The following is a 26928-nucleotide window of genomic DNA, read 5'->3' as shown; positions in this document are numbered from 1 at the left end:
GGCTCCGCTCCGCTCCATGCGGCTGCCCCGGGTGGGCGGCAGCGGCCGGCGCCCCCCGCCCCGGCATGGCCCGAATCTCCGTCAAAGAGCACCTGGACGGGATCCTCTCCGACTTCGAAGGTGCGAGACCTCAATCCCCCCTTCCTCTGCCCTCCCCTGCCCTCCCCTGCCCAGCCTCCGCGGGTGACCCCCCCACACCTCCCCCGGGGGCTGCGACCCCCGCTCGGGGCCGGGGATGCTGCTGGGGCTGAGCCCCATGGAGGGGATGGGCTGCGCCCCCCCAGCTGCGGGGTCAGGGGAGGGGGGGGCGGGGGGATTGCCCCCATGTGCTGCGCATCGTGGGGGGCTGCGCGTGGATTGGATGCACACCGCCCCCCTCCCCAATCTGGGCACGGGGGGGGCTGCGCTTCTCCCCTGCCCGAGGCTGGATTTTGGGGGGGGAGGGGACACCCCACGGGGGCTGCGTGTGGGCTGGGGGGGGGCTGCTTTCCCCACCCCCCGGGGGCTGCGCAGGGGGGTCGTGGGTGCTGTCGGGGGGGCGCACCGTTGGAGTGGAAGAAGCCCGCGTGGGTGCACAGCCCGCGCGTGTGCGTGTGCGCGCTCCCCGCGTGTGCGCGCCCCGACCCGCGGCTCAGCTGCCCCCCACCCTCCCGCGGGCCGGGGGCTGCAGACGGGGGTGGTTGGATGGACCCGGGCCGGGTTTGCCTCCCTCCCGCCCGCGATTGTCCGCGGCCGCTGCCCGGGGGGCGGGGGGCGGCGAAACCCGAGCCCGGGGCTGCTGCTGCCCTCGCCGGGGAGGAATGTGTGCACCCACCCCGGGCACCTTAACCCCGCCGCTGCCGGGCTGACCCCCGGCCCCCCCACACCCCTCTCAGTACCCCCAGAACTCTTCCCCGTCCCCCTGCCGCCCTCCCACCTTCCCCTGCATCCCCTCCAGCTCTGCCCATCACTCCGGGCGCGGTGTGAGCTCTGGGTCAGAGGCCGGGGCAGGTTTGGGGTGAAAAGGAGGCGTTTTGGAGAGCTGAGGCAGTGAGATGGATGGAGGGAGGGGGGCAGTGGCCCCACGGGCCCCGGCGGGCTGCGGAGCAGGGCAGGAGCAGCAGCACAAATACCTGCCCCGAGGAGAGCTGCGATTAGCGGGGGCCGTGCCCCGGCCCCTGACCCCTGCCCAGCCCCGGGCACGGAGCTCAGCTGGGGGCGGGACGCGGGGACGGGACCCCCCAGCACTGCCCCAGCGCTGCCGGCACCGTGGCTGAGGAAGAGGAGGGTGAGGGCATCCCGGGGGAGGCTGATGCCCGTGCCGGGGGGGGATGAAATGGCACAGCACGGCCCCTCCCCGCCATCCCCCCCGCCGGAGGCAACCGCCCACCCGCCGCCTGGTACCCGCGGGGCTCTGGGCAGCAGGAAGCCTCTGCCGGCACCTGCGGGAGCCGGGCACCCGGGGGGTCCGCGACGGAGGAGGGGGCTGCACCACAAAGCGCTTCCCACCCGCGGGGATCCCGGCTGCTCAGCCCCGCTGCGGTGCCGGGGGGGGGCGGGCAGGGGGTCTGTGAGGGGGGCACGGCCACAGGGGGGCTCTGGTGCCTGTGGGAGGGGCGGCTGCAGCCCTCAGTAGGCTTCAGGGTTAACGTTCAGACGGGGGCAGAGCCCTTCCCACAGAGCTGTTTAGGTGGGTGCAGGGGGACAGGATCGGGTTACTCGGGGCTGGATCCCTTACAGGGGGAATAAAGCAGGCAGTGTGCGGCCTGGGGAGCTGCGGCGGCGGCTGGCGGCACCGGTAAACCACGGGGACAGGGATAAACCGTGGGGCAGGGATAAACCACGGGGACAGGGATGATAAACCATGGGGACAGGGATAAACCATGGGGCAGGGATAAACCACGGGGACAGGGATGATAAACCATGGGGACAGGGATAAACCACGGGGCAGGGATAAACCATGGGGACAGGGATGATAAACCATGGGGACAGGGATGATAAACCATGGGGCAGGGATAAACCATGGGGACAGGGATGATAAACCACGGGGACAGGGATGATAAACCATGGGGAAGGATGATAAACCTTGGGGAGAGGGATGATAAACCACAGGGAAGGATGATAAACCACAGGGAACAATGACTCATAAACCATAGGGAAGAGGGATTGATAAACCACGGGGAGCAGGGATAAACCACAGGGAACAGGGACTGATAAACCACAGGGAACAGGTACTGATAAACCACAGGGAAGGATGATAGACCACGGGGAACAAGGACTGATAAACCACAGGGAACAATGCAGCAGCACCAGGAGGCAGCCAGTGCTGGGATGGTTTCCCACGGGGGATGGGAAAGCCCCAGCTTGTGTGGGGCACCTCGGGGTGCTGCAACAGCACGGGGGCCACGGGCCATGGGAGTGTCTGGGGAGGGGGCAGAGCCGGGCGAGTGCCTGTCCGTGAGTACCACCAGGTGCCACTCTGATGCCATTCCCTCTCTCTGTCTCTGTGCCCAGCGCTCAAGAAGTCGTTTGAGGCGGAGGATGGGGACGAGGCGCGCAGCTCCCCCCCAGCGTCCCCGCTGCCACCGAGCATCGCCGAGAGCCGCCGGCCCCTGCAGCCCAGCCCCTCGTCCCCCTCGGGCCCCACTGCCAGTGCCAGCCCCGCTGCCAGCCCTGTGCTGCACGGCCGCTGCACCCCCCGAGCCAACGGCCCCGCCGGCTCCGGCATCACCCGCGCCGCCTCCTTCCAGAGCCACCACGGCTTCGGTGCGGGGCCGGGCAGCGACGGCGAGAGCCTGCGCAGCTCGTCCTCCAGCCTGGAGAGCCCCGCGCCCACCGGGCCCCCCCAGCCCCCCGGCACCCCCCCGGCCCCAGGCCCCGGGCTGAGGAAGGTGCCGTCCCACGGCAGCGTGTTCCCGGCGGAGCCGGAGCATCCCCTGCGCGGGGTCACGGCCGGCCACGGCTCCCTGCCGGCGCTGGACCTGCACATCGCCGAGGAGCCGGCCACGGGGACCCCCCCGGCAGAGCCCCCGCCTTGGGGCACCCAGAGCCCCAAGCCCCAGCATTGTGCCCCCCAGCCCTGCTCCTCCCCAGCCCCGTGCCCTGGCCCCAAGGGGCTGTCGGGGGGGTGGGACGCAGCCCCCTGTGCCCTGCTCCGGCCGCAGCTGCGGAGCAACTCTGCCCCGGCCCCCCAGGCCGCCCCCTTCAAGCTGGTGTCGCAGCCGCAGACGGTGCAAGTGAGCTCCCAGCCAGCCTTCCTGGGGGGGCTGGTGCTGCTGCCAGCCCTGGGCACGCCGGGGGGAGCCAGGAGGAGCCCCCCCTGCGCCGGGCTGGCAGGACGGCGGGGACCCTGTGCCATGACGGTGGCTGTTGGCGAGGCTGCGGTGACGCCGGAGCACGGTAGGACCCTCTCCTCTCCCCCTCTCCCTGCTGTGGCGGGCTCAGCGTGGCCAAAACACGCCAGGGAGCCGGTGCCAGGCAGCGTGGTGCTGCGGGGTGACGGCGACACTGGGGACACGGTGCTGGGGGGCCGTGTGTGGTGCATGGAGGGGGGTTTGTGTGGCACCAGGGGGGATGCCGCATGGCACGGAGGGGATGCCGTGTGGCACAGGGGGGTTGCTGCGTGGCACGGGGGGGTTGCTGTGTGGCACGGGGGGGATGCCGCGTGGCACAGGGGGGTTGCTGCGTGGCACGGGGGGGTTGCTGCGTGGCACGGGGGGGATGCCGTGTGGCACGGGGGGGATGCTACGTGGCACGACGCCCAGCGTGGTGCTGGCGGCTGTCCCGGCCCCGCTGCCCCGGGGTTCCTGGCGAGCCGCCCGCGCCGCCCCGGCGCTGATTGTTTTTCCCCGGCGCGGGGAGACAGGTCGGGACACATTGTGCCGCGGCGGCCGCGGGCCCCGCACGTGCCACGGGCTTGTCCCGCATCCAGAGCTCCCCTCCCCTCCCGGCAGTCCTGGCGCTGGCACGGGGACACGTCCTGCGGCTCCCTTCCCGTGGGGGCAGGAGGAGGTGGTTGGGGGGGCTGGGGGTGATGCCGGTCTGAGCACGAGCTGGGGGACCCCCCGGCGTCCCCCTTCCCCGCCGGCGCTCTGTGGGCGGCTGGAGGGCGCCGGGCTGGCCGGGATCCGGCCACTGGTGCTGCCTGTTTAGGTGCTCGGGGCTCATTGCCCGTCTCGCTGGGGTGTCGGGAGAGCCGCCGTCGCCGGCCCTAAGTACTGACGCCGGCAAAAAGGCAAAGGCAAAGGCGGCAGCAGCGGCAGCAGCAGCCGTCCGTGTGCTGCGGGCTCGGTGAATCATCCCCCAGCAATGCCCCTGGCCCGGCACGGCACAGCCGACACGGCTGCACCACCACTGCCCCTGGCACCCGCCTGGCACAGCCTGGCCCTGGGCACGCGGCAGGATGGTGCTCAGCACAGAATGGGGGGATAGGGGTGTGGGGGAGCAAGTAAGGGGGGTGGGGACATAAGGGAATGGTGCTTGGGGTGATGAGGACGTGGGAGGATGGTGCTCAGGGCTGAGCCAGGGTGATGGGGACATGAGGGGACAGTGCTCAGGACTGAGCCAGAGGGGTGGGGAGTTGGGGGGGTTGTGCTTAGGACTGAATAGGGGTGATGAGGACACAAGGGAATGGTGCTTGGGGTGATGGGGACACAAAGGGACAGTGCTCAGGACTGAGCCATGGTGGTAGGGACATAGGGGAACAGTGCTCAGGGGTGATGGAGATGCAAGGGATTGGTGCTTGGGGTGATGAGGACATGGGAGGATGGTACTCAGGGCTGAGCTGGGATGATGGGGACATGAGGGGACAGTGCTCAGGACTGAGCCAGAGGAGTGGGGAGCTGGGGGCTTGTGCTTAGGACTGAAAAAGGGTGATGAGGACACAAGGGAATGGTGCTTGGGGTGATGAGGATGCAGGGAGATAGTGCTCAGGATCTAATAGGGGTGATGGAGACAGAAGGGAATGGTGCTTGGGGTGATGGGGACACGGGAGAATGATGCTCAGGACTGAGGTGGGATGCTGAGGACACCGAGGGACGATGCTCAGGACCAAGCTGAAGCCACAAGGACACAAGGAAACGGTGCCAGGGGCTGAGCCAAAGCGACAAGGACACGGGAATTGTGCCCAGGCCCAAGCTGGGGTGACGGGGGCACGAGGCAGTGGGGCTCAAAGTCCCGGCGGGGTGATGGGGACACGGGAGGAGGGTACTCGAGGCGATGGCAGGATGCCCGAGCGCCGTGTGCCCAGGCTGCAGAGCGGGGCGGGAGCTGGCGGGCAGCGTGCGGGCGCCGGCTGCCGCGCAGATGGCACGGGACTGGCAGCCTCTCGCCCGGGCACAGCGGTTTCTGCGCCAGGAAGAGGTGGGGACGCGCCGTTTCCTCTCCCGGGAGGCCAGCGCAGCCCCCAGCCCGTGGCCCCCGTGGGTGGCCGTGGCACGCTGGGTGCCGGCCCCGTGGGGAGAAGCGTCACGCCGGCCCCAGGCTTTCACTTCCCCGGCCAGAGAGGCTCTGGGAGCCCGGGTCGCCCACGCAGGGCCCTGGGGCGAGGAGGAGGAGGAGCAGCGGAGGAGGAGCCGTGGGCTGCAGCCACCCTCCCTGCCTTGCACCCCAGGAGCCATTTGGCCCCGGTGACCAGCTCTCGGTGACAGCAGCCGCGGCTCCGGCCGGCTCGCCCAGGTAGGGATGGCAGCGGGCAGGGGGGTGCCGGCACTGGGGCAGGATGAGTCCCCCTGGGCCCCGTCTGCCGTGGGCAGAGGGTGCTGCAGGGCTCAGGCTTTCCCAACACAGTCCACTTCTGCTTCTGCTCCCCAACAGCCGCCCTGTGCCGTGGCTGCCGCAGCCGGAGGGAGGCCGGCGCCGGGGCAGCCGTGGGGAGGGGGGCAGCACCGGGACAGGGGTCGGCATCTCCGGGTGCCTCTGGGCTGGGCAGGTGGAGCTGCACCCAGCTCCTGGCCAGCACCCTGGGTGATTTCCCCCTCTGCATCCCCCAAACCCTCCACCCCCGAGGGTCAGCTCCCCCGTGCCCACCGTGCCCGGAGCCGCGCTCTCCCCGTCCGGCGCCCGGTTCGGTGCCGTGGTGAGCGCCGGGACCAGGAGCTGCTGTCCCAGCTCGGCCTCTCCCAGCTCCCTGCAGCCTTATTACAGGCTTCCCCAGGGAACTGCCCAATTAGCCCCGCATCAGTAATTAAACCCATGGAGGAGAGACCATGGACCCGGGATTACACGTCCCTGCCTGGAAAATAAGAGCATCTGTAATGAGGCCTGGAACAGGTCTGGCTGCAGGAGCCATTAGCCCCGGAGCTAATGGTGATGCCCGAGAGCTTCTGCGTGGCCACTTGAGCCCTGGCCACAGCCCCCAGGACTGTTGGGCAGCGAGGTCAGGGACACGGGGGCACGGCACCCATCGCTGCCCGTGCCCCCCACCAGCACCCACCGCTCCTGCTGCCGGCCACTGGGGTCTGCTCGGTGCTGCCAGCGGCTCGAGGCAGCGGGAGATGGGTGCTGCAGCCCGGGGAGCTGGGGGTGCAGACCCCCACCCCACCTGCCCCCTGCCCACAGTGCCCGGCCACCCCAGCTGGCTCTGGCAGCGGCTGCGTCACTGGGTCCTGGCTCTGTCCCGGGCTGGCAGGGAGCAGGGGGTGGGGGTGAGGGCAGAGCTGGTGGCCCCCAGGGGCAGTGACAAACCCAGGTGGGCACCGAGGGGGTCCCACTCCTCACATCCCGCTGCCACCGCTGTCCCCAGATGTCCCAGGCAGGTTTGCTGCATCTGGGAACACCCCGACCCGCAGGGGCAGAGGGGGAGGGAGAGGGCTGGCACATGGCACCGCTGTCCCCAGCCCTGGCGCCTTCACTGGGCATCCACAACCAGCCCTGCGAGGGGAGGGCTGGCACCCACCCCTGGCACAGGCTGCCGGCCCCGGGCCGGGATGCTGCTGCCATGGCAACGGGGGTGTCTGGCTGCATCCTGTCCTGGTACCCCCGGCTGGCTTGGGCTGGTGGTCTCTGTGTCCCCCTGGTCCCCAGCCCTCGGCAGGGTGGCTCAGCCCCTTGGCCATGGGCAAGCTGCTTGAGCTTCCCAGTGCCAAGAGCTGCTGGCACGGACGTGGGCAGCGGGGAGGCTGTGGCGTGGGGGGACACGGAGGGGTGGGCACTGTGAGAGCAGGGTGGGCACAGTGATGGTGGGGTGGGCACTGACAGTGGGATGGGCACAGTGACAGTGGGGTGGGCACTGTGAGAGCAGGGTGGGCACAGTGACAGTGGGATGGGCACAGTGACAGTGGGATGGGCACAGTGATGGTGGGGTGGGCACAGTGACAGTGGGGTGGGCACTGTGAGAGCAGGGTGGGCACAGTGACAGTGGGATGGGCACAGTGATGGTGGGGTGGGCACTGTGAGAGCAGGGTGGGCACAGTGACAGTGGGATGGGCACAATGATGGTGGGGTGGGCACTGTGAGAGCAGGGTGGCACAGTGGCAGTGGAATGGGCACAGTGATGGTGGGGTGGGCACTGTGACAGCAGGGTGGGCACTGTGAGAGCAGGGTGGGCACAGTGACAATGGAGTGGGCACAGTGACAGTGGGGTGGGCACTGTGAGAGCAGGGTGGCACAGTGGCAGTGGAATGGGCACAGTGGCAGTGGAATGGGCACAGTGATGGTGGGGTGGGCACTGTGACAGCAGGGTGGGCACTGTGAGAGCAGGGTGGGCAGAGTGACAATGGAGTGGGCACTGTGAGAGCAGAGTGGGCACAGTGAGAGCAGGATGGACACAGTGATAGTGGGGTGGGCAGCACGACCACACCACCCCTCACCCCACCCCCTGTGCCATGGGGCAGCTGGGCACGGGGGCTGCTCGAGGGGCACGGCACAGTCGTGTGGGGGTCCCGGGATGGTACCCACGGCTGAGTGCTCCCACTCCCCTTTGGTGCCACCACAGCCACCCAGGGGGGTGACGGGTGCCGTGGGGTTGGGGGGAGCATCCCTGTGCCGGGGTCCCCGTCCACACCGGGCTGGCTGGAGGCTGAGCGGTGCCGTGTGCCAGGTGGGCACCTTCCCCACCCCACCGGGCAACCGGGAGGCTGCGCAGGGGCTGTGCTGCGGCGGGGAGGGGGCTGTGTGGGGAGGAGGGAGGCAGGCAGGCAGGGAGGGAGGGATGTTGCCATGCTGCTCATGAGTGGGAGCTGCCGCCTTGCCAGAGCCGCGTTCGGTGACAGCCGGGGGCTGGCGGAGGGGAGGGGGCCGGGCTGCGGCGCTGATGGGCGGCGAGGATGCCGCTGGCACCCAGGGGCACCCCCAGGCTGTAGCGGGGTGCTGAGCCGGGGCACCGCGGCGCCGAGGTAGGACCCGAACAATGGCCGGGCCCGGCGGCAGCAGCAGCAGGAGGAGGAGGAGGAGGAGGAGGAGGAGGAGGAGGAGGAGGAGGAGGAGGAGGAGGAAGGACTCAGGGCCCCCCAGGCTGCTGCGCAAAGGGCTGGGGCGGGCGCGGGGGGTCCCATGGGTGCCCCTGGCCGCGGCGGGGGTGATGCCCGGGTACGGTGTGCGGTGGCTCAGAGCCCCCGGCTGCTGCGGGCAGGGCGCGGTGCCCGGCGCAGACCCCTGGAGCGCCGCCGCGGGGGCCGGGCGGGGGTCGCCATGGCACGGCCGCCCCCGGCAGTGCCAGCCCGGCCCCTCTCCGTCCCTCCCCTGCCCGCCGCGGCCGGCGTGGCCGTTGCTATGCCGAGCCTCGGCCGCTGCCAGGAATGTGCCGGGGCTGCGTCCGCCGGGGCGGCTGCTGCTGGGGCAACGCCGCTGGCGGACGGGGGGGGTCCGGGCTCACGCACCGTTGCCCCCCACCCCGCGCAGGGAGCAGCCTGGAGCCCCAGGAGCTCAGCATGGAGCCGCCGGCTGTGCCGCGGGAGGAGGAGGAGGAGGAGGAGGAGAAGGTGCCCCGCAGCGCGGTGCCCGGCCCGGAGGGGTGTCAGCTCTTCGGTTACGTGGGGATCGATGCTGTGCTCGACCAGATGAAAATCAAAACCATGAAGATGGGCTTCGAGTTCAACATCATGGTTGTGGGTGAGCGCAGGGCACGGGGAGCCCGGCACTGGGGCTGCTGTGCTGCGGGAGGGGGATGCTCCCAGGGGGAGGGGACGCTCGCAGAGGGAGGGGGATGTTTTCAGGAGGAGGGGATACTCTTAGGGGAGGAGGATGCTTCCAGGTGGAGCGGATGATTGCAGGGGGAGGGGGATGATTCCAGGGGGAGGGGATGCTTTCAGGGGGAGGGGGATGTTTTCAGGAGGAGGGAATACTCTTAGGGGAGGAGGATGCTTCCAGGTGGAGGAGATGATTTCAGGGGGAGGAGGATGATTCCAGAAGGAGGGGACTCTTCCAGAGGGTTTAGAGGGATTTAAACAGCACTAAATTGGAGTAACACCTTGTAGCCTGTAAGAGTGATGGTGGCTGAGCTCAGCCAGCCCTTGGGATGCTCCCACAGGGTGCTGGGGAGTCCATTTCTTGGGGGGATTACCAGAGCTCTGCCAGCCCCAGGGATGCTCTGGGATGGACACCGAGGTTTGGGGATGGTTTGATCGTGGGGAAAGGGGGGGACACAAAGCAGAGCTGCAGCATCCTCGCAGGGCAGAGCGGGCTGGGCAAGTCCACCATGGTGAACACCCTGTTCAAGTCCAAGGTGAGCCGCAAAGCCTGGCAGCCCGGCCAGCCCCAGCGCATCCCCCAGACGCTGCAGCTCCAGACCGTCACCCACGGTGAGCCCAGCGCCCCAGGGCTGTGTCCCACGGGGCCTGCAGAGGGGCAGGGGGCTGGGGGAGGGCTGGGGGTGTCCCCACTGAGCCACACTCCATGCCCCTCAGTCATCGAGGAGAAGGGTGTGAAGATGAAGCTGACGGTGACGGACACGCCAGGGTTTGGGGACCAGATCAACAACGAGAACTGGTAGGACACGGCGGGGTGCAGCATCCCAGCTTGGGGGGTGGCACTTTAGGGTGGGGGCTGAGCTCAGATGCTGCCCTCACCACCCCCCCCGACTCCTCATCCTCAGCTGGGACCCCATCATCAAGTACATCAACGAGCAGTACGAGAGGTACCTGCGGGAGGAGATCCTCATCACCCGCAAGAGGAACATCCCCGACACCCGCGTCCACGGCTGCGTCTACTTCGTCCCCCCCACAGGTCACTGGTGAGTTCCTGCCCCACAGCACCCAGGGGTGCTCCCTGCCTGGTGCTGGGGTCATCCCAGGCTGATGGTGGGGGTCACTCTGGGGTGTTGGTAGTGGTACCATCTTGGGGGTCTTGGTGGTAGGGGTCACTCTGGGGTGCAGGTGGTGGTGTCACCCCCAGGGTGATGATGGGGATCACCTTGGGGTGCTGGTGCTGGGGTCACTCTGGCATGATGCTGCCAACTTGGGGTGGTGGTGTGGGCCATCCTGGGGTGATGGTGGTGGGAGTCAACCTGGGGTCATGGTGGGGAGGTCACCCAGGGGTGCTGCTGGTGGCATCAGGGTGCTGCTGCTGAGGTCACCCCAGGATGATGGTGGTGGGGTCACCCTGGGGTGCTGGTGGTGAGAATCAACCTGGGGTCATGGTGGGGAGGTCACCCAGGGGTGCTGGCAGTGGGATCACCCTGGGATGCTGGTGGTGGGGTCACCCCAGGGTGCTGGTGGTGGGGTCAGGGTGCTGGTGATGGAGTCACCCCAGGGTGCTGGTGGTGGTATCACTCTGGGGTGCTGGTGGCGGGGTCAGGGTGCTGGTGATGGGGTCACCCCAGGGTGCTGGTGGTGGGATCACCCTGGGGTGCTGGTGGCCCTTGGCAGGCTGCGCCCACTTGACCTGGAGTTCATGCGGCGGCTCAGTAAGATCGTCAACGTGGTGCCGGTGATCGCCAAAGCCGACACGCTCACCCTGGAGGAACGGGCAGAGTTCAAGCAGAGGGTGAGACTCCAGCAGGTTCCCCGAGGAGCTTGTGGGGTGCCCCAGTGCCACCCCCAGCTCCAGCTCAGGACCCACCTCCCGCAGATCCAGGAGGACCTGAAGGCTCACGCCATCAGCGTGTACCCGCAGGAGGACTTCGACCAGGACCCGGATGACAGAGCTCTGAACGACAGCATTCGGGTGAGGGAGGGATGTCGGGAGCAGGGGGGATGCCAGCCCCTGGGGGGCAGCCTGGCAGCACCCTGGGCTGAGCACGTGCCCGTGTGCCACAGGAGAAGATCCCCTATGCCGTGGTGGGCGCAGACCAGGAGCACCAGGTGAACGGCAAGAGGGTGCTGGGCCGCAAGACCAAGTGGGGCATCGTCGAAGGTGAGCAGAGCCCCAGGAGCGAGCTGGCGGGGGCTGATGGGTGCGAGGAGCAGCACCCGTGGGCGCATCCCTGCGTGGGTGGGTGCCGGGGGGTGGGGTGAGGATGGGGGTGAGGAGCTGTGCCGGGGTGCCAGCCCCCTGCCCGCCCTGCCTTGCCTTGCAGTGGAGAACCCGGCGCACTGCGAGTTCCCCCTCCTGCGGGACCTGCTGATCCGGTGAGCGGGGGCCGGGCTGGGGGCGAGGGGGGTGGGCAGCAGGGCAGGGACACGGTGATCTGACGCCCTCCCTCCCCTGTGCCCGCCCCCGGGCAGGTCGCACCTGCAGGACCTGAAGGACATCACCCACAACGTGCATTACGAGAGCTACCGCGTGCGGCGGCTGCGCCAGAGCCAGCGCCCGGCGCTCAGCCCCCCCAACGGGCTGCCCCCCAAGGCCGAGGGCAGCGGCGGCCCCTGAGCTGCTGTGCCCGTCCCCTGGGTCCTGCCCGGGGTGAGGAGCCCCCCACGAGTGCCCTGGCTTGAGCTCCCCCCGGCCCCTCACCCGCGTGGGCACAGACCTCCTCCATCCCAGACCCTGCACAGCATTAACGGTCAACCCCGAGCCTTCAGCCTTCACCATCCTCACCCTCCTGCCGGGCCCTCCTCCTCCTGCTGTGCCACCACCTTCCTGCCTGGCTCTGGCTGCAGAGGCTGTGGGGTGCCGCCCCCCCGGTGCCGCCGGGGTGCCGCTGCCCTGCTGGGGCGCGGCGTGGCCGGGGCGGGCAGGGGGCAGGTGCCCTCCCCACGGTCACCCCACCGGCCCTGCCCGCTGACGGCAGCTGCCGCGGACGGACTTTGAGCCGCTTATCGGCGCCGGAGGTGCCGCCCGGCAGGGTGTGGGGGGGAAACACCCGGCTGCCCCCCTCTAGGGCACCCCCCTGCCAGCGGCACCCCGGCTGCACCCCGCCGGCTGCCGGCCCCGGCGCAGCGCTGGGGATGAGGGTGCCGGGGTTCCGCTCCCCTCGGGGTGCAGCAGCGTCCCCTTTGTGCCTCCCGCTGCGGGCAGGGCCGTGGCACGGCGCCAGGACGACGGCACGTGGTGGCTCCCGCACCCCTCCCCGCTCCCCCGGCCCCGCCGCGGGCTTGGCATCGCCGCGAGCACCGGCCCCACGTTAATGATCCACCCGGCCGCGCGGAGCCGGTGCCGCCAGCCCGCGCCGAGCAGCGGCAGCAGAGCCGGGGGGTCGGCGGCACGGGCGGTGTGGGGGAGCCGGCGGCCGCCTGCCCCGCGCCCCACCCCTCCGTCCACGGCACCCAGATAAGCGCGGGCAGCCGGCAGCGCCCAGTGCCGGCGGCGCCATGGCCGTGGTGACGGTGAACCGCGGCGCCGTGAGCTCCTGGGTGGGCATCGCCCGGCTCTGCGCCGTCGTGGCGTCCTGCGTCGCCTTCAGCTTGGTGGCCTCCACCAGGGACTTCGGGGGGCCCTACGGGACGTGGTGCATGTTCTCGTGGTGCTTCTGCTTCGTCGTGACGCTGCTGGTGCTGCTGCTGGAGCTGCTGGAGCTCTACCCCAAGCTGCCGTTCTCCTGGGACGACTTCACCTCGGCTTTCTCCATGCTGGCTGCCCTGATGGTCTTCACAGCCTCGGTGGTCTTCCCCTCCATCTTCATCAGCAGCCCCTGCAGCGGCAGCAAGTGTGCCCGGCAGGCCGTGGCCACCACCTTCTCCTGCCTCTGCTTCCTCGCCTATGCCCTCGAGGTGGGGCTCACCCGCGCCAAGCCCGGGGACGTCAGCAGCTTCCTCTCCACCGTGCCCGGGCTCCTCAAGGTCTTTGAAGCTTACGTGGCTTGTCTCATCTTCTCCTTGCTGGATACCTACAGCTGGGCACCCGGCCTGCAGTGGTGCGTGGCTGTCTACTCCATCTGCTTCATCGTCACCCTCCTCATCATCATCTCCACCATCGGCCGCTGCCTGTCCTACATGCCCTGCCCGCTGGAGAAGGTGCTGGTGGCCTACAGCGCCCTGGCCCTGCTCATGTACATCACGGCCACGGTGCTCTGGCCCCTCTACAGCTTCCGAGGGAGGAGCCGGCCCGAGGGCTGCGGCAAGGGCTGCTCGTGGGACAAGCACCTGGGCATCACCTTCCTCACCATCTTCAACCTCATTGCCTACGCCGTGGACCTGATCTACTCCACCAGGATGGTTTTCATCAGGGCACCTGCCTAAGGGCTGGGGGGGGGCTCTGGGAGGGGTGGGATGTGGCTGGGGACCGCTGCCAGCCCAGGGCTCCAGGCAGAGCTGAGGAAGAGGCCATGGCCTCGGAAAGCTCCTTCTCCCCACTGAGATCCCCCATGGGACGGGGAGTTGGGGGGGGTGGGCAGATGGGGGCTGTGCTTGGGGGGTGGGCTCAGGGTGCTCCCCAAACCCTGGAGCCGGGGCAGGCTTTGGGATTAAACTGGGTCGTTTTTCACCGGCTTCTGTCTCCTCTTTGTTCCTCTTCCTGCCTTTCTGTGAGATCCTCCCCCCTGGCACAGGGGGGCTGGGATGGGAAAAGGGGGGGGGGGGGGGCTTTGGCAGCAGCATTGAGGAGCGGGGGGGGGGGGGGGGAGCACAGGGTCTCAGCAAATGTTTTTCTCCTCCTTGTTGACTCAGGGGGTGGGGGGTGGTGGGGGTGAAGCAGGGCATGACCAGGAAAAACCCAGCCTGGATGCCTTTGTCTTGGCACGGCCACGACCCTGCCAAACGGGTTTGGGGAGGAATGCAGCTGAGGGGGGTGGGCAGGGGGGGCTGAGAGCCCGCCGGGTCCTCACCAGCAGCCACAGCACGTTCTTGTCACCGCTGCTGCTGTCACCCTGCAGGAGCCACACTAGGACTGGTCCCAGCGATGCTGTGCCCTTTGGGGGCTGGTGGGGAGTCCCCTGCCCAGGGGGATGTGGGGCAGGGGGGTGGTTGGCACAGGGGCTGCTGAGCATTGTCACTGGGAAGATGGTGGCACCAGGGGAGCAGGAAGAAGGCAGAGTGAGCAGCGCATGTGTGCCCAGCAGGCCGAGCTCCTGGCACCATGCTCCTGGATCTGGGAAGGGTGCCCCATGGGGCAGGTTTGGGGGCACGCTGGCAGGTTTTGGGGCCACCATCCCCAGCCCTCGCTGCTCCCTCTGCCAGCACTTGCCTCAAGTCTGGGGCCACCCAGACTCAGGGCTGCTGTGGCCACAGGGCAATGCCAGGCTGGCCCAGAGCCCATCCCTGCTGCCTCAGGGCTCGTTGAGGTGTGCCAGGCAGCAGGATCCCCACCACCACCACCATGAGAGGACACAGACCAGCTGCTGCCACGGCTGCACCGGGACCCAGCCCGTGACACGGCACAGCACCCACGGGCACCTCCATGGGGGTCACCCACTGTGGTAGGTGATGGCAAACGCTACGGGCCGGTGGGTTGTCCCTTTGGGCCAGCCCACGTCCCCACGGTGGCCATCAGCTCGTGTCCACGGCAGCGCGGCTCTCCGGGCAGCGAGGGCAGAGTGTGCCACGCTCCCCGGGCGGTGCGGGACGGTGTGGGGGGCTGTGCGGGGGGCGGTGCGGGGACGGTGCGGGGGGCTGTGCGGGGACGGTGCGGGGACGGTGCGGGGGGCTGTGCGGGGACGGTGCGGGGGACGGTGCGGGGGGCTGTGCGGGGACGGTGCGGGGACGGTGCGGGGGGCTGTGCGGGGACGGTGCGGGGGACGGTGCGGGGGGCTGTGCGGGGGGCTGTGCGGGGACGGTGCGGGGGGTGGTGTGAGGGGCGGTGCGGGGGCGGTGCGGGGACGGTGCGGGGGACGGTGCGGGGGGCTGTGCGGGGGGCTGTGCGGGGACGGTGCGGGGCGTGGTGTGAGGGGCGGTGCGGGGGCGGTGCGGGGGGCGGTGCGGGACGGTGCGGGGGGCGGTGCGGGACGGTGCGGGGGGCGGTGCGCTCCTGCGCACGGCTCGGGGCGGCCGGGGCACGGCGGTGGCGGCGGCGGGGGGAGCGGGAACCGGGAATCGCCGCGGGTTCGGGTAAGTGCGACCGGAGCCCCAGACCCCCGGGGGAATGCGGCGGAGCGGGCCAGGGGGAGCGGAGCCCCAGGGAGGGAACGAGGGAGGGACGGAGCTGCGGAGCTCGGGCCGGGGGCTGCGCTGCTGCTGCTGTCGGTCCCAGCCCCGCGGTTGCCCCGAGCTCGCCGCGGCCCGAGCATCGTCCGCTCGTCCCGGCGGCACAGGCGGCCGGAGCCCTCGGGCAGCCCCGGAGCTCCCCCCCGGCCCTGCACGGGACGTGTCCAATTCCTGCCCCTGGGGCTGCCCCGGCCCTCCCGCACCGGGCTGAGCTCTCCGGGAGCTGGGATGGGGCAGAGCCCACGGTGCTCCCGTCCCTCGCCGCCCCCCGCCGCGTGCCAGGGTCGCCTCTGCCCCCCGGCGCTGGCTCAGGAGCCCCCCGTGGGGGGCTTACGGCTCCCCGCAGCCCGGCACCACCACCCAGCACTATTCTCTGTCAGCAGGGCCCCCCAGGTGCCTCTGTGTCCCCCCGTGCCCCCAGGGACACTCCTATGTCCCCCAGTTCCTCTGTGCCCCCCAGGGATGCCCCTGTGTCCTCAGCTGGACAAGCCACCCCCTGTGAGCCCCCCTCTGCCCCATGCAAGGCCTGACCCCCACGTTCAGGATGAGTCCCAGGGGAGGGTTCACATCCTTTCCCTGCCCCATGGGGCTGGATTCCATGGCCAGGAGCCCCCTCAGCTGCTCCATTACCCTCACCCCGAGCATCGCCAGCCCCCACTGGGGCGAGCGTCAGGGGGGTGAGGGGGGCAGCCCTGAGGTGGGTGCTGGCCCTGTAGGGTGCTGGGGGGCAGCCCTGGGGCGGGGGCTGATTGGGATGGGTCCTGGGGGGCAGCCCTGGGGCGGGGGCTCCGTCTCCTGCCCAGGGAAGGGATGTCCCACACCGGAGACAGCAGCTGGGTGCTCGCCGGGAGCAGCTCCCCCAGGGCAGGCCAGAGCGAGGGTGGGTGCCCGTGGGTGGGTGCTCGCGGCACCGACAGGTCCGAGCCCACCCCGCGGTCCCTGCAGCGCTGGCTCCGCTCTGCCCGCCGCGGCCGGCCCTGGATGCGGCACCCCGAAGGGACGGGACCACGTTTTGGGGTGGGAACACGGGAGAGTGGGCGTCTGCCCGGCGGGGAAAGGGGGGTTTTTCGGGATGTCCCCAGCCGGCTACAACCCAGGCTGCTCCTCGCACCGGTGACCTCACGCCGGTGCCATGGCAACGGCTCGTGATGTCACCGGTGCCGGGAGAGCGGGGCGGCCGCCTCGAGCGTGGGGTGATGGGATGGGAGCGTGGGAGGCTGCCGCGCCCCTCCCCCCCACCCTCATGCACCCCCATCCCCCCCGGTCCCCCCCAGAATGAGCTGAGCCCCCCGCCTCCGCCCGACCCCCCCCGCCCCGAGCCGTGGCACCATGCTCATCAAGGAGTACCGCATCTGCATGCCGCTCACCACCGAGGAGGTGAGTGCGGGGCAGGAACGGCGGGGAGCGCTGGGAAAAGGGGGTGCAGAGCTGGGGGGAGCCCCAAGCCCTCGGCTTCGGGTGCCAGGGAGAGCTCAGCTGCAGAGACCCGCCGATGGAAAGCGGGGGGGTCCCGCACCCACAGCCGCGGGGTGCCGGGACATGGAGGCGCTGCCGGGAGAGGGCAGGAGGACGCTGCGGTCCCCCCTTTGCCATCCCCTCGTGGCAGGGACCACCGGCCCCGGCTGAGGCTTTGGCACGGCCCTTGGGCTCTGGACGTTCGCTGAGTGCTGAGCCACATGCTGGGGCACAGACAGGGGGGCTGTCCCATCCCTGGGCACGGTGACCTTGGGGCACTGAGCCCGATGGCAGCACATCCGAGCTGAGTCCCGGGACCACGGGCTGAGCCAGCTGGCAACGGGCACCGGGGCTTTGGGTGCCTGTGGCACTGCAGGCCTCGGGGTGGGTGCTCCCAGGGGCAGCTCAGTCCCCACTCCAAGCGAGGAGCCCGAATCCTGTCAGCAAGCAGCGGTGGCAGCCCGTGGCATCCTCAGCCGAAGGCTGCCCGTGAGCTCCTGCTGCCAACGAGGCCGGTTCAGGGAGTGCAGAGCTGTGGTGGCAATGCCCACGCCGGGCAGCACCAGCCCTGCCCAGGCACCGGGGCTGTGTTTGCACCCGGGGAAGGTTTTCAGTCAGACAGAGGGACGATGGGCTCACGCCGGCAGCGAGGGGGGCAGGTGGGATCTTCAGCAGCACAATAAACGCTTCCTGTGCAGCTGCAGCGGCACCTACACACACGTGAATATCCCCCGCAGCGGAGCTTTCCCCGGCGGGAGGGCAGCCTGCTGAGCACAAAGCCTCCAGGCACTCTGCAAGGCTCTCTGGGCACTGAGGCGGGGCAGGGACAGCAAGATCCGGCCTTTGCCCAGCTGCCAGAGCAGCCCAGAGGCAGAGAGGTGAAGGAAGGTGGTCCAGGAGACCCCTGCCCGCTGCACAGCTCAGCGCCTCTCACCCCTTTGCTCCCTGCCTCAGTTTCCCCTCTCAGCCGTGCAGCTGGAGACCCGGTATCCCATCTTGGAGGGGCAGGGGGCTGGGGCTGAGGTGGTGCTGAGCCGGGTGCTGTGCTTGCAGTACCGTGTGGGGCAGCTCTACACCATCAGCAAACACAGTCACCAGGAGAGCGAGAAGGGCGAGGGCGTGGAGGTGGTGAAGAACGAGCCCCACGAGGATCCCGTGCACGGCCCCGGGCAGTTCACTGAGAAGCGTGTGCACCTCTCCAGGTGAGCTGGGGGCGGCTGCCGAGGGGCCCCCACTCCGTGGGGCAGCACCATGGTGGGGGGGGAGCCCATCTCTCCCTCCAAACTTCCCTGGGAATGCCCCTTCTGGGTCTTTGTCATCCTGCAGTGGGGCTGTGCCCATCTCCCAGTGGTGCGCCCAAGTCCTGGAGTGCACCGTCTTTGGGGGCTGCACCTCTCTCAGACTGTACCCATCTCCTGGGGTGCACTTGTCTTCGGGGGGCTGCACCCTTCTGAGGTGAACCATCTGCAGGGGTTGCACTCGCCTTTGGGGGTGATTTCCCAGGGCTGTACCCATCTCCCAGAGGTGCACCCAAGTCCTAGGGCGCACCCACCTTTGAGGGCTGCACCCATCTTCCTGGGGGCTGTCTCAGACTGTACCCATCTCCTGGGGTGCACTTATCTTGGGGAGCTGCACCCATCCCCTGGGCTGAACCCATCTCCCAGGCATGCACCCATTCTGGGGGGCTGCACCTTTCCCTCAAGATGAACCCATCTTCAGGGGCTGCACCCAGCTTTGGGGGTGATTCCCAGGGCTGCACCCACCTTCCTGGGGGCTGCACCCACCTTCCTGGGGGCTGCACTCATCTTCCTGCAGGCTGCACCCACCTTCCTGGGGGCTGCACTCATCTTCTTGGGGCTGCACCCACCTTCCTGGGGGCTGCACCCATCTTCAGGGCTGCACCCACCTTCCTTGGGGCTGCACTCATCTTCTTGGGGCTGCACCCACCTTCCTTGGGGCTGCACTCATCTTCTTGGGGTTGCACTCACCTTCCTGGGAGCTGCACCCATCATCAGGGGCTGCACCTATCTGTCAGGGCTGCACTGGAGTGTACCCATCTTTGGGGGCTGCACCCATCTTTCAGGACCATTTCCCAGGGTGCACCCACCTTCCTGGGGGCTGCACCCATCTTCAGGGGCTGCACCCATCTTCAGGGACTGCACCCACCTTCCTGGGGACTGCACCCACCTTCCTGGGGGCTGCACCCATCTTCAGGGACTGCACTCATCTTCAGGGACTGCACCCACCTTCCTGGGGACTGCACCCACCTTCCTGGGGGCTGCACCCACCTTCAGGGACTGCACTCATCTTCAGGGACTGCACCCACCTTCCTGGGGACTGCACCCACCTTCCTGGGGACTGCACCCATCTTCAGGGGCTGCACCCATCTTCAGGGACTGCACCCACCTTCCTGGGGACTGCACCCATCTTCAGGGGCTGCACCCACCTTCCTGGGGACTGCACCCACCTTCCTGGGGACTGCACCCATCTTCAGGGACTGCACCCATCTTGAGGGCTGCACCCACCTTCCTGAGGACTGCACCCATCTTCAGGGGCTGCACCCATCTTCAGGGCTGCACCCACCTTCCTGGGGCTGCACCCATTTCCTGGGGGTTCATCCACCTCCACGGCACGCACCCATCTTTTGCAGGGGTGCACCCCTCTCCCCGTGGGCTCCCACACCTCCGTGTGCCAGTGGGTGCCTCGGCGCGGTGCTGCCCGTGGTGCTGCGTGGGCATCCCGCCGTCCGTGCCCGCGGGTGCCCGTGGTGCAGCGCCGGCAGCCGTCGGTGCTGGGCGCCCCGCGGCTCCTCGGGCATCGCCCGCTCCCGCCGGCACCCGCTGCCGTGCCACGGGCTATTTTTAGCCGCAGCGCTCACGATTCCCCTCTCGGGGATGGTATTTATAACGCCTGCAAATCCATCACAACCCGGCTCCCGGCTCTTCGGGGGGCCTGATGCTGCCCGAGGACTGGGGGCAGCCGCGGGGTGCTGGGCAGGGGTGCCTGAGGGCAGCCAGGGAACCCTGGGATCATGGCTTTGGGGGAGGTGGAGGGGGTCCTGGGGAAGGTGGGAGGGGGGCAGAAAGAGGGGTGGGGATCCCTAGGGAGGGGTAAGGGTGCCTAGAGAGGAGATGAGAGTCCTCGGGAGTGGATGGGGGCTCTGGCGTGAAGGTGAGGGTCCTGGGGAGGTGGCTGGGGTCTCTGGGGTGGTCCTGGGGTGCAGGTGAGGGTCCTGAGGTTCAGGTGATGGTTCTGGGTTGCAGGCGATTGTTCTGGGGTGCAGGTGAGGGTCCTGAGGTGCAAGTGAGGGTCCTTGGGAAGGTGGCAGTGGTCCCTGGGGCTAGGGTGTGAGGGTCCTGGGGTGCAGATAAGGGTCCTGGGGAGGTGGCAGGGGTCCTTGGGGTGCTGCTGGGGTATGAGGGTCCTGGGGAGGTGGAAAGGGTCCCTGGGGAGGTGCTGGGGTGCTGTTGAGGGTCCTGGAGTGGTGGCAGGGGCCCTTGTGGGAGGGAAGTGCAGGTGATGGTACTGGGCTGCAGATGTGGATCCTGGGGAGGTGGCAGGAGTCCCTGGGGGAGCTCCTAAGATGCACATGGGCATCCTGGGGAGCAGGTGAGGACCCTGAGGAGGGACCTGGGGAAGTTGTAGGGGTCCAGGGGCTGGTGCCATGCAGGGCTGTGTTTGGCTGGGTGGCACCGGGCAGGGCTGTGCCCACCCACCAGCCACATCCTGCCCTGAGTGGATCCCCCACCTCCCCCTCCAGCAAACTGCCAGGCTGGGCACGGGCAGTGACCCCCCGTATCTTCTACATCACAGAGAAGGCTTGGAACTACTATCCCTACACCATCACTGGTGAGCAGGGCAGGGCACGGGCACCGCTGGGCACCCTCTCGGTGGTGGTGGTGGTGGTGGGCTGCCAGAAAGCCACTGTGGCTGCTGCCCACTCTCATGGCTCCTTCTCTCCCCCACGGTGCCACCTGGGGATACTGGTGTGCCACGGGGCCCCTGCAGAGTACACGGTAAGGGGGTGGCATCAGGGGACACGACCCCTTCCCCAGCACCTGGCATGGCTGGGGATGGGGTGCTGGGGTGGGTGACCCCTAGGATCAACATCCTTCAGGGGTGGGTATCCTTGTGGGTGGGCATCCCTTGGGGCTGGGCATCCTTCAGTGTAGGCATCATGGAGGGTGGGTGTCCTTCAAGGGTGGGTGGGTGTCTCTTGTGGGTAGGGTGTCCCTCAGGGTGGGCATCCCTTGGAGGTGGGCATCCCTTTGGGGTGATGTCCCTCAGGGTGGGCATCTCTTGGGGGTGGTATCCTTCAGGGTGGGCATCAGCTGGGGCTGTGTGTCCCTTGGGGTCAGTGTCCTTGGAGCAGGGCATCCCTTGGTATAGGCATCCCTTGGGTGGGTGCCCCTTGGAATGGGTATCCCTTGAGGGTGGGTGTCTCTTGGAGGTGGGTGCCTTTTGGGGTGGGCATCCCTTGGGGTGGGTATCCCTTGAGGGTGGGTGCTCCTTAGGGTGGGCATCCCTTGGGGGTGAGTGACTCTTGGGGGTGGGTATTCCTTGGGGGTGGGCGTCCCTTGGGGGTGGGTGTCTCTTGGAGGTGGATGCCCCTTAGGGTGGGCATCCCTTGGGGTGGGTATCCCTTGGGAGTGGGTGCTCCTGGGGTGGGCATCCCTTGGGGGTGAGTGACTCTTGGAGGTGGGTGCCCCTTAGGGTGGGCATCCCTCGGGGACAGTTGGTGGCCTCTCCCCACAGTGCTCCTTCTTGCCCAAGTTCTCCATCTACATCGAGACCAAGTACGAAGACAACTGTGGGGACAGCGAGAACGTGAGTGTGCGCTGCAGCTGAGCTGGCGGGGGGCTCATGGGGGGCTCGTGGGGGGGCTGGGGGTGGCACACACACACCTCTCACCCTCCCTCCCCTCCCCAGATCTTCCACAGTGACAAAATCCTGGGTGACCACGAGGTTTCCTTCCTGGACATCGCCTTCGATGAGATCCCCGAGCGTTACTACCGCAGCCTGGAGGTAGCGGGGATGGGGAAGAGCCCCCCCCGGGGCCACCCCGTGAAGCCTTGTCCCGGGGCGGGTGGGGGGCTCACAGCCTTGCCCTTCACCCTCCTTCCATCCCCCCAGGACCCCCGTTTCTTCAGCTCGGCCAAGACGGGCCGGGGGCCGCTGCGGGAGGGCTGGCGCCAGCACACGCAGCCCATCATGTGCTCCTACAAGCTGGTGAGCGTCAAGTTCGAGGTGTGGGGGCTGCAGACACGGGTGGAGCAGTTTGTGCACAAGGTGAGGAGGGGGCTGAGCCTGGGACACACACAGAGAGCGGGGGGACGGGACAGGGCGCTGAGCCCCGTGGTGCGTCGCAGGTGATCCGGGACATCCTGCTGATCGGGCACCGGCAGGCGTTCGCCTGGGTGGACGAGTGGTGTGGTGAGTGAGGGGCTGGGACACGGCCCCTGGGGTGGTCCCGGACCCGCGGGGTGGGGAGGGGGCCGCGGGTTTCATCACCATGCCACTAACCCAGCAGGCAGCTCCTACCGCCCCTGCAGCCCCCCTGCAACGCTGCCCCTGCCGCAGCCCCCTACAGTGCCCACCCGGGGCGGGCTTGGCTGAGGCTTGGCGGAGGGAGGGGGCACCCCCAGCCCCCTGCGTGCGCCGCTGCACCCCGCTCTGCCAGGGAGACCCCCGGGCACGGCGGCGGGAGCCGTCCCGGTGAGCGGCTCTCTGCCTTGCAGACATGTCCCTGCAAGAGGTCCGTGCCTTCGAGACTCAGATGCAAGTGGCCACAAACCAAAAGCTGGGGAGCCAGCAGCCCTAAGCTCCGCAGCCCCGCCGGCGCACGCTGCCACGGACACCCTGCAGCCTGGGGAGGGGCTGGAAGGGCGCAGGCTGAGCCCCCCGTGCCCCCCGCGCTGGGGGGTCCGCAGCCTCCCCCGGCTGCCCTCACCGTGGCCCCGCTTGCTGTGCCCATCCATCCCCTCCCCGCAGCAAGGGGCCCGCAGCTGCGCCGCCCCCCGTCCCCAGCCCCATCCCCAGCCCCAAGCCCGGCTGTGCTCGCAGGGATGACGATGGAGGAGGTGAGGCGCTACGAGCAGCAGACCCAGGAGGCCACCAACGAGCTCATCGGCCTGGTGCCACCCGCCATCTCGGTCAGCGACGTGGGGCAGCCCACGGCCCCCCGCTCGGCCCCCGCCAGTGCCCCCTCCACCCCGCTCGGCGACGAGCCCCCCGAGTTCCTGGCTCCCCCCAAGACTCGCCCGCGCAAGAAGTCGGCGCCGGAGACCCTGACGCTGCCGGCGCTGCAGGAACGCTCCGGCGCCGAGTGATGCCATGCTGTGCCATGCCGTGCCGTGCCGTGCCATGCCGTGCCGTGCCTGTCGTGCTGCCTCCCTGGCCAGGCTGTGCCAGCCCCACTGCCCACCGTGGCCCCGCTGACCGGTGGTGACCCCAGGGAGGTCCCGGCCCTCCCCAAGCCATCGTGGGGACCCCCGTGGGACGTTGCCACCATTGCTGTGCTGGCTGCAAGTGGGGGACACGGCAGGCCTGGCACGGTGCTGGCAGCGTCAGGTGATGCTCAGGGGCCCGTTCACTCAGTGCCACCCACCCTGGTTTCCTTGTGGAGCGCCAGCCTGTGCCAGGCTGAGCCAGAGCAGCACCACGCAGGGAGGCAGCGGCACGGCGTGAGTGCAGGTGAGAGCCGGGTGCTGGGGCTCCACGCAGCCCCGTGCACAGCCAGTCCTGCAGCCGGGGTCCCTTTTACCGTCCCTGCAGAGGCCGTGGCTGCCGGGGGGGCGGGGGCAGGCTCAGCCCTCCCTTTCCTTTGGGAAAACAAAGGCCTTTTTGGAAATAAACGTGGAGACGCGGCGGGCGGCTGCTGCTGCTGCTTTATTGGGTGCCTGTGCCGGGGGGCTGCAGCCCCCAGCACTGGGGGGCCGTGTGGTGAGGCATGGCTGGGCGGCCGAGCCTGGCACAGGGAGCTGGGCTCCTGGGACAGGGCAGCAAGGTGGGTGGGCAGAGCAGGCAGGATGGGGCTGGTGGCACGGGGTCAGCCCAGCCCCGGGGCTGTGCCGCCGGCAGCGCCGGGCTCTTCTCCACACCAGCCATCGCCAGGCTCCAGCTCCTGTGGCTGCAGCCCGGGCGCCGGCCCCCGCACGGCGATGTAGTGGGAGCTGCAGTAGACGGGAGCCTTGTTGGGGCTGGAGTAAACCTGCTCGGGCCGCAGCGAGGCGAAGGGGTTGGCGGCAAAGCCCACGACGCGCGTCTCCAGCTCGGCCAGGATCTGCAGCGAGGACTTCAGCTCCTGCTCGCTGCGGGGACAGGGCGGGAAGTGGGGAGGGTGCTGTGAGCGGCGCCGGCGCCGGGGGCGAGGGGCTGTGCTCACCTGTAGACGGTGAAGAGCACGGGCAGGCTGTAGTCGCGCAGCAGCAGCAGCGTGGGCAGCCACCCCGCCAGCAGGTCCGGGCACGCGTGGAAACCTGCGGGCACACGGCCGTGAGCGGCCCAGCTCCCTCCCAGCCCACCCAGGGGGAGCAGTGACGGAGGGTTTGGCAGCAAAGTGAGTTTTGTGTCCCCCCTGCTCAAACAGCATGGGCAGCACCCCCAGCTCTGCAACCTGGGCTGAGCGCTGGGACCCGCAGAGAGGAGCCCAGAGGTGACACGGGCAGGACGCCGAGTGACCAGGCAGCTGAGCCCCAGCGATGGCCCCGGCTGCTCCAGCCGCCCAGCACGGCTCGGGGCAAAGCCCTGGGCACATCCCAAGCCACCAGCAAGCCCAGCCCCGGGCGCTGCCAGTGGCCAGCCCGCTCCCGGCAGGGCCCCTGGGTGGCACAGGCACTCACCGGGGTGGAAGCCCACCACCAGGTCGGGGCGGGCGGCCAGCTTGGTCTCCACGTGGCTTTCCCAGAAGTCGTGGTACAGCCCCTTGTAGCTGCTGAGATAGACCTTTCCCCGGGGCGGCGGCGTGGCCAGGGGCGGCCTCGCCACGGCCCCGTTGACCACGTCCACCCCGACCATCACCAGCTCCATGCCGCGGTGCCCCGGGAACATCCGCGTCAGCTCGTCGTAGTCCGTCAGGCGCGTGTTGAGGGTCTCGACGTGGGAAGCGCCCACCACGTGCACGGTCAGGGCCTTGGCCAGGGGCTGGACGCCGAAGAGCCGCAGCCCCCAGCCGATGGTGAGGGGCCGCGAGTGGAAGTCGGTGACCAGGCGCCGGACGGACTCGCACAGCTCCACGTCGTCCGGCCGCGGCTTGCCGGCGTTGGCCCACAGCAGGGTCATGTACCGGCCGCTCAGGATGGCGGACAGCTTCTCCTCCAGCTGCTCCTGCATGGAGAACCAGTCCTCCCAGCTCTCCACCTCCCAGGCAGGTTTGGTCCAGGTCTCCGTGGGGAAGGGGATGTCTCCTGGGGCAGGGAGAGCTGTTGGAGGTCACGGGGGTGGCTCCGCGCTCCCCGGCCCAGGCTGCCCGTCCCACGGCAGGACAGCCCACACATCCCTCCCCGGGAGCTGTGCAGCCCAGGGTGGGGGGCTCAGGCGGGCTGAGGTGGGGGGGACAGACAGACACAGCGTCCTCACCTGTGAAGACGAGCCACTCCACCAGCCGATCCAGGGCCACCAGTCGCAGCTTCTTGCAGAACTTCTTGTGCAGCGGCCAGTTGGCACGCTGGCAGCCCACGCCGCAGTAGTACACGTTCTGGCACCTGGGGAGAGAGGCAGAGTGCCCAGGGAGCGGGCCAGGACGCAGCCTGCCAGGCCTGGCTCCCCGCCGCCCCCTCCCAGGGCTGCGCGCGTGGCTGTGTGGGGGTGCCCTGTGAGCAGATCTGGGCACCCTCGGCATCCCCCAGCCCCAAGGCACCAGCCCACCTCCCTCCCCCCAGTACCTCTTGCACCGCCGGAGGCTTTTGGGGTCAGGGAGGGCGTCGGGGAGTTTCTTGCACTCAGCACAGAACTTGAAGGTGTCTTCCATCTTCTGGAACATGTCGAAGTAAGTCCGGATGCCGAAATCGCTGCCGCTCTTCCCCCCGTCCATGGCAGACCTGCAGGGGTGAGGCTGGGGGTGAGCAGGGTCCAGCCCCCCTCAGCTCTGCTGGCACAGCGGGGCTGGCGTGTTCCCTACGAGGCTGCCAGGAGCTTCAGCTCCAGCTGGGAGCATCTTGGCCTGGCCCAGATGGGAACGGGGAGCCGGCAGAGGGGTGCCCTTTGGATCCCTGTCAGAGCACCCCGCACCCAGGCTGAGCCAAGGGAGACGCTCCAGCTGTGAGGAGACACACGGGACGTTCTGGCCAGGGGCAAGGGGGTAAAACCTGCAGCTGCGGCAGCTCCCGCGGCTGCTCACTCACTTGTAGTCCTCGTAGCTCTTCATGTTGAGCTTCTGGAGGATGACGTGGGACAGCCCCGGCACGTTGCGGTCCATGGCCTGGAATCCCAGCGAGTCCACGTCGGGCGCCGTCCCCGCGGGCTCCTCCGCCGGCTTCCTCCTGGGGACGGCGCCCGCGTTGCGCTGCGCCGCGGCGGCTGCGGGCGGCGGCGCCGCCTCGGGGGTCACCGCGCGCCGCCGGGACCCCCCGCGCCTCCTGCCGCGCGCCATCCCGCGCCGTGCCCCGCGCGTCCCGCCGCCGCTCAAGTGTCAGCGCCGGGACACGGCGGCTGCGGCCCCGCGCAGCAACCGGATAGCGGAGCTATTCTGGGCATCGCAAGCAGGGAACGGGCCAACCCGCGCCAGGGCTGCGGCACCCGCCCCGCCACGGCCGCTCAAGCCCTCCCCGCCCCACGCTGCAGCCTCGGGGGAAGCTGCGGGGGTCGTGCCCGGGCCCCCGGGACTTCTCCCGTCCGTCCCCACGGGGCTCCCCCTGCCCGTGCCCCCGTGCTGTGAGAAATATTGATGTTGCTTTTGCAGAATCCGAAAGAAATCAAGGAATTTTGACGGCTGTCGGCCTCTGTGTAATATAAATGAGTGGTCTAACCATGACTGTTATCTGCCTCTGTGTAGTGTAAGTCAGTGGATTGACCATGAGACTGTTATCTGTTTGTAATTAGAGTTTAAATCTTAGGATTGTAGGGGAATCCACGATAAGATACAAAAACCAGACATCCTCTGAGG

At 69.0% G+C, this 26928-nt stretch overlaps 4 protein-coding genes across 6 annotated transcripts; 3 read left to right on the top strand and 1 right to left on the bottom strand.

Annotated features, from left to right (window-relative positions):
* SEPTIN12 (septin 12) lies at positions 1-12324 on the top strand. 3 transcript variants are annotated; one of them, XM_061993190.1, is made up of 13 exons: positions 1-120; positions 2494-2608; positions 2639-3347; positions 6455-6494; positions 8806-9027; positions 9588-9716; positions 9822-9903; positions 10010-10147; positions 10782-10899; positions 10984-11079; positions 11172-11268; positions 11432-11483; positions 11580-12324. In XM_061993190.1, the coding sequence occupies exons 1-13, from the start codon at positions 66-68 to the stop codon at positions 11722-11724; spliced, it is 1998 nt and encodes a 665-aa protein (XP_061849174.1). In that variant the 5' UTR covers positions 1-65; the 3' UTR covers positions 11725-12324. The 3 variants fall into 3 exon arrangements, with proteins under 3 accessions (XP_061849174.1, XP_061849175.1, XP_061849176.1); XM_061993191.1 differs by lacking the exons at positions 1-120; positions 2494-2608; positions 6455-6494 and having other exon boundaries at positions 3299-3378; positions 8818-9027; XM_061993192.1 differs by lacking the exons at positions 1-120; positions 2494-2608; positions 2639-3347; positions 6455-6494 and adding an exon at positions 5447-5655 and having other exon boundaries at positions 8818-9027.
* Positions 12325-12466: 142 nt separating this feature from the next.
* Positions 12467-13480, top strand: LOC133625152 (myeloid-associated differentiation marker-like). The gene has a single exon (XM_061993193.1). It carries the CDS (start codon positions 12606-12608, stop codon positions 13470-13472), a length of 867 nt encoding a protein of 288 aa, XP_061849177.1. The 5' UTR covers positions 12467-12605; the 3' UTR covers positions 13473-13480.
* Positions 13481-14312: 832 nt separating this feature from the next.
* LOC133625141 (cytoplasmic phosphatidylinositol transfer protein 1-like) lies at positions 14313-23666 on the top strand. The gene is made up of 10 exons (XM_061993113.1): positions 14313-14647; positions 16646-16748; positions 17880-18028; positions 20587-20675; positions 20835-20842; positions 21582-21653; positions 21756-21851; positions 21960-22115; positions 22196-22259; positions 22890-23666. The coding sequence occupies exons 2-10, from the start codon at positions 16701-16703 to the stop codon at positions 23153-23155; spliced, it is 948 nt and encodes a 315-aa protein (XP_061849097.1). The 5' UTR covers positions 14313-14647; positions 16646-16700; the 3' UTR covers positions 23156-23666.
* A 56-nt stretch (positions 23667-23722) lies between these two features.
* Positions 23723-26415, bottom strand: MSS51 (MSS51 mitochondrial translational activator). The gene is made up of 6 exons (XM_061991925.1): positions 26168-26415; positions 25709-25864; positions 25404-25528; positions 24668-25231; positions 24211-24304; positions 23723-24136 (listed from the first exon to the last, which is right to left on the bottom strand). Exons 1-6 carry the CDS (start codon positions 26413-26415, stop codon positions 23875-23877), a joined length of 1449 nt encoding a protein of 482 aa, XP_061847909.1. The 3' UTR covers positions 23723-23874.
* Between the last annotated feature and the right edge of the window lie 513 nt (positions 26416-26928).

Source organism: Colius striatus, chromosome 3 (genome assembly GCF_028858725.1).
Source record: "Colius striatus isolate bColStr4 chromosome 3, bColStr4.1.hap1, whole genome shotgun sequence".
NCBI lineage: Eukaryota > Metazoa > Chordata > Aves > Coliiformes > Coliidae > Colius > Colius striatus.
Note: the sequence above shows the minus strand (reverse complement) of the source record. Positions and strands in the feature narration are given on the sequence as shown.

What these genes read in the sequence shown, in the direction of transcription:
- LOC133625152 (XM_061993193.1), top strand. Translation starts at nt 12,606, where the DNA reads ATGGCCGTGGTGACGGTGAACCGCGGCGCCGTGAGCTCCTGGGTGGGC.
- MSS51 (XM_061991925.1), bottom strand. Translation starts at nt 26,415, where the DNA reads ATGGCGCGCGGCAGGAGGCGCGGGGGGTCCCGGCGGCGCGCGGTGACC. An exon ending in GGAGTGGCTCGTCTTCACAG is followed by an intron (nt 25,232 to 25,403) that starts GTGAGGACGCTG and finishes TCCCTGCCCCAG; the next exon opens with GAGACATCCCCTTCCCCACG. An exon ending in GGTGGTGGGCTTCCACCCCG is followed by an intron (nt 24,305 to 24,667) that starts GTGAGTGCCTGT and finishes GTGTGCCCGCAG; the next exon opens with GTTTCCACGCGTGCCCGGAC.
- LOC133625141 (XM_061993113.1), top strand. Translation starts at nt 16,701, where the DNA reads ATGCTCATCAAGGAGTACCGCATCTGCATGCCGCTCACCACCGAGGAG. An exon ending in ACTGTGGGGACAGCGAGAAC is followed by an intron (nt 21,654 to 21,755) that starts GTGAGTGTGCGC and finishes TCCCCTCCCCAG; the next exon opens with ATCTTCCACAGTGACAAAAT. An exon ending in GTTACTACCGCAGCCTGGAG is followed by an intron (nt 21,852 to 21,959) that starts GTAGCGGGGATG and finishes CCATCCCCCCAG; the next exon opens with GACCCCCGTTTCTTCAGCTC.
- SEPTIN12 (XM_061993190.1), top strand. Translation starts at nt 66, where the DNA reads ATGGCCCGAATCTCCGTCAAAGAGCACCTGGACGGGATCCTCTCCGAC. An exon ending in GCTCCAGACCGTCACCCACG is followed by an intron (nt 9,717 to 9,821) that starts GTGAGCCCAGCG and finishes CATGCCCCTCAG; the next exon opens with TCATCGAGGAGAAGGGTGTG. An exon ending in CAAGTGGGGCATCGTCGAAG is followed by an intron (nt 11,269 to 11,431) that starts GTGAGCAGAGCC and finishes CTTGCCTTGCAG; the next exon opens with TGGAGAACCCGGCGCACTGC.